General features: G+C 43.5%; 1 protein-coding gene across 9 annotated transcripts in view; it reads left to right on the top strand.

The window, feature by feature from the left end:
- The first annotated feature begins 3,382 nt into the window (after window positions 1-3,382).
- The window catches only part of RBM45 (RNA binding motif protein 45), a 24,561-nt gene continuing 24,093 nt past the window's right edge, over window positions 3,383-3,850 (top strand). For all 9 annotated transcript variants that reach the window (XR_001513336.1, XR_001513333.1, XR_001513332.1 and 6 more), the window contains exon 1: window positions 3,383-3,809. Coding sequence is in view for 5 of the 9 variants with exons in the window: in XM_015561964.1 (XP_015417450.1) it covers window positions 3,510-3,809 (300 nt within the window). In the remaining 4 variants the exon portion in view is untranslated. The remainder of the gene's footprint in view (window positions 3,810-3,850) is intronic.

The raw sequence follows: 3,850 nt of genomic DNA, 5'->3' as shown, positions 1-3,850 counted from the left end.
TGTCGGCCGCCCCAAAAATGGAGGACCCAGGGCAAGATGGAGAGCGCAGTCCTAGCCCCTCCCAGGGCGAGCTGAGCCCGGGCTCCAGGGGCCAGTCCAGTTGCCGGGGGTCCAGCAAATCGACAGTTCCAGCCCAGACAGGAAGTCCACGTCCTCTGTCTCGTTCCCGGGGGCGCTGGCAATCGCCTCCTCCTCCGTCTCCTCAGGCGAGGGCACGCGCCCTGCCCCTTCGCCGCTGCTGCCGCATGGGTCCGGGGGCGGCAGGCGGGTGGGGACCTGCGCCGGGGGAGTCGGTGCCCGAGGCCGCCAGCAGCATGGTCAGGCTGTGCCTCATGGGGCCCGGCGGCAGGCCCACGTAGGCCCCGCGACGACTCGCCCTTTCACCTGCCATGAAGAAAATGTTCTTTTTGTACACTATCTACTAGCCACAAGTAGGTTTTGAGCACTTAAAATGTGGTTAATGTGACTAACGGAATTTTTAATTATTTTAATTATAGTTAACCTTAATTACTTTAAATGTAATTGAAATAACCACAATAGCCAAAGATTTAATGAAACTATTCTAAAGTGTGAGTTTTGTCCTGTGATCTACATATTTAAAAGATGTCTTCAAATTGATTCTAAAGGAGCCGGTCTACTGGAGGGGAAAAATTTAAAAGTTAAATATTCGCAAACTCAAATGAAGACATGCAAACTCAAGAAAACAGAAACTACCATTTTCTTAGTGCTAACCATAGGCCAGGGTGGGTGCTTGCATATATTACCGGTAGGCTTTAGCCTTACAGATGGAAAATGAAAACTTTGGACTATATGAAAGTTTCTAATTCACCACCAATAAATGTCAGTGGCAAAATCTCCTAAATATTGGCAAATAAGGCAAAAAAGTTTTACTTAATTAAATATATGAAGACGAATATTGATAACCAGTAAGCTTCATTGCAATTACATCATAATTCAAGAAAATCTGAAAAACAATGACAAGAATTTACTATTTTCTCCTTGCATTTCAAAAATAAGTCACCTCTCATTTCAATATTCCCTCTTATTTTTTTAAAAAATCAATAAAGTTTTGCAAGAAAATTTTCAAGGGAAATCTGAATTTCATGTGAAATAAATATGTGTTTATCATTCTAATAATTGTGAATTATATGCTACATGTTTTAAAGACTTGAAACAATTTAACCTGCAAATACCCAGCACATTTTTTCTCTAATATTAGACCAATTAATAATCATTCTTTCAAACCTCAGAATTTCATCTGTTTTAATTACATGTAAGTCATGTTCAAATATGATTTCATGTTATTTGAAACATAACTGTCACTACTGAGTGATGGAAACGTCCTAAAATTGATTGTGGTAATGGTTGTGAGCATATTAAAAACTATTTAAGTGGGTGAATTGTATGACATATGAATTATAGCCAATAGAGCTGTATTTAAAATAAATTGATGCCAATGAAGAAAATATTTACTGTATTTTAGTAATTTAAAAGTACACTTCTTATTTTCATTGAATATGCAGTATTTCACATGATTGAGTGGCAAAGAAATTTTGCTTTCTTAGCATTTCCCAATATATCTGTTCCTGGTTTTGCTTTATGCAATCGTTAATCATTTCTTTAAGAAAGAAAAAAAGTAACTTCTCTGAATATCAGCCCTATATTTTCAGGATACCAACAAATGTTTTACAGAACAGAAATTGTCCAGTAAGTGGTTGAAGAAAATGGTATATTTTCCACCAGATGGCACTGGTGTGCAAATAGTATTGCTAGAATATTTACACTTCCTCACATCAGTAAAATTGTTACATTACCACATTGTTTTCATTTGCTTTGATTGGTCTGGATAAGATAAAAAGAAGTGGAAAGTTAAGATAAAATACGTCCTTGACTTGCGGGGGGGAAAGGAGACATATGTAATACTTTAATCAATAAAGAATGAATAAATTTTAAAAAAATACCTCCTTGACTTGCTAAGCTCAAGTGTAAATGGAGCCCTCCTTTTAAAAATGTGGAATGAAATGCAAGGAGAAACTGTCAGAATCTTGTGCTAAATTCAGGGTGAGAACCCAGAATGCCTGACTGTTAGTTGTCATCACACAATTATACAATATCCAGAGTTGGGGAGCGAACACCATAGTCAAAGAGAGCGAGAAAATAAATCTCCATTGTGCCATTGTACATATATTATCTCATTTGATCTCTAAGCTATTCACTTCATATACATTTTCTCATCTACTCCTAACTATACAAGCTTAAGCTATTAACTGCATGAGGGAAGCAGAGTGACCATTTTGTTTAATACTATATCACTTCAGTATAGCTCAGTACCTAACACATCAAAAACATTTGTTTTAGATGAATGGATGAATGAATTAATTAAGCTGGACAACTACCCTATTTAACAGGTAATATTATTTCTACTTTACAACTGAGGAAACTGAAGTTGGAAATATGAGGTAACTTGTCCAAGCTCACATAGCTCAGGCAAAAGCGTTGAACACAATCTGACATTACTTTGCATTATATATTTTCATGTAAGATTTCCATAATAGAATAAAAGTTCTCTGAGGGCAGGAATCATGTCCTTGCTATTCCACATTGTATATCTAGCTCCTTGACCAGAGCCTGGAACATAGTTGGCACACAATATTTCTCTAAGTTCATAGCACCCCAGATCTTAGCAGTCAAGGAACAAAGAGCTCGGCTCCAGGACCACTTTCTGGTTTATTCCTTTCCCTTCATTCCACTGCCAATGCTATATCCAGGCCTTATTTCTGGGTTTTTGCTAGTTTTCTGAAAACCTCTCCTCGAGGCCCATTAACACGAAGCCTTAGAAGTTATTATGCGCGTTGCCTACACCTTACCATTTCTCCTAGATTCACAGTTGAGCAGTCTACCCTTTCTGCTCTCAAACGCGCAGGGGTGCTTGTGGGAGTTGAGCAGATTATCAGAGGCATCGGTTCCAGTTTGGGCTCTGTTACCTGTATCTCTGTTACCATGGGCTATTCCACGAGCCTCAGTTTCTTCATCCCAATTTTCTCAATAAATGAGGTTGGAATTGGATGAGCTCAAAGGTTCCTTTCAGCATTAAGGCTTTTCCATGTTAATTCTATGGTTCTCTTTTGAGCTGATGGCCAAGATGGCAAGTTTGGAGAAAGAATCCTCTGAGGGTGGTGTAAAGCCAGAGTTGGAAAAAAAAACCCGGGCGACAGACGAGGCTGTTCTGGCCACAAGGATACAGGATTGCACACCTGATGTTTGGACTTCGGCTCCACTGGATTCAAGACCAGGAGTGAGCCAGGCTCCTCCGGGTCGCCAAGGGGCGCTGCAGGCCACTCGCCAGAAGCGGCAGCCGCACAGCGGGACAGCGCCAGACTCTTACGTCTTCCGGAAGCGGAGCGCCGGATCCGCAACGGCCAGGTGTGCGACGGCGGCGGCGGCGGGCCCGGCGGAGGCCAGGGGAGGCGAAGGCGACCGGGCCTGGCTCCCGCGTCCGGTGGGGCACCATGGACGAAGCAGGCAGCTGTGCGAGCGGCGGGGGCTTCCGCCCGGGCGTGGACAGCCTGGACGAGCCGCCCAACAGCCGCATCTTCCTGGTGATCAGCAAGTACACGCCCGAGTCGGTCCTGCGGGAGCGCTTCTCCCCCTTCGGCGAGATCCAGGATATCTGGGTGGTGCGGGACAAGCACACGAAGGAGTCAAAGGGCATCGCCTTCATCAAGTTCGCACGCAGCTCGCAGGCCTGTAGGGCCATGGAGGAGATGCATGGCCGGTGCCTCGGCCCCTATGATACCAAGCCCATCAAGGTGCGGGTGCCGGGTCGCGATACTCGCGGGGACGGTGTTCG

Source organism: Myotis davidii, unplaced genomic scaffold, assembly GCF_000327345.1.
Source record: "Myotis davidii unplaced genomic scaffold, ASM32734v1 scaffold370, whole genome shotgun sequence".
NCBI classification, from domain to species: Eukaryota; Metazoa; Chordata; class Mammalia; order Chiroptera; family Vespertilionidae; genus Myotis; species Myotis davidii.
The sequence above is the reverse complement of the archived record's forward strand: the minus strand, read 5'-3'. Positions and strand labels throughout refer to the sequence as shown.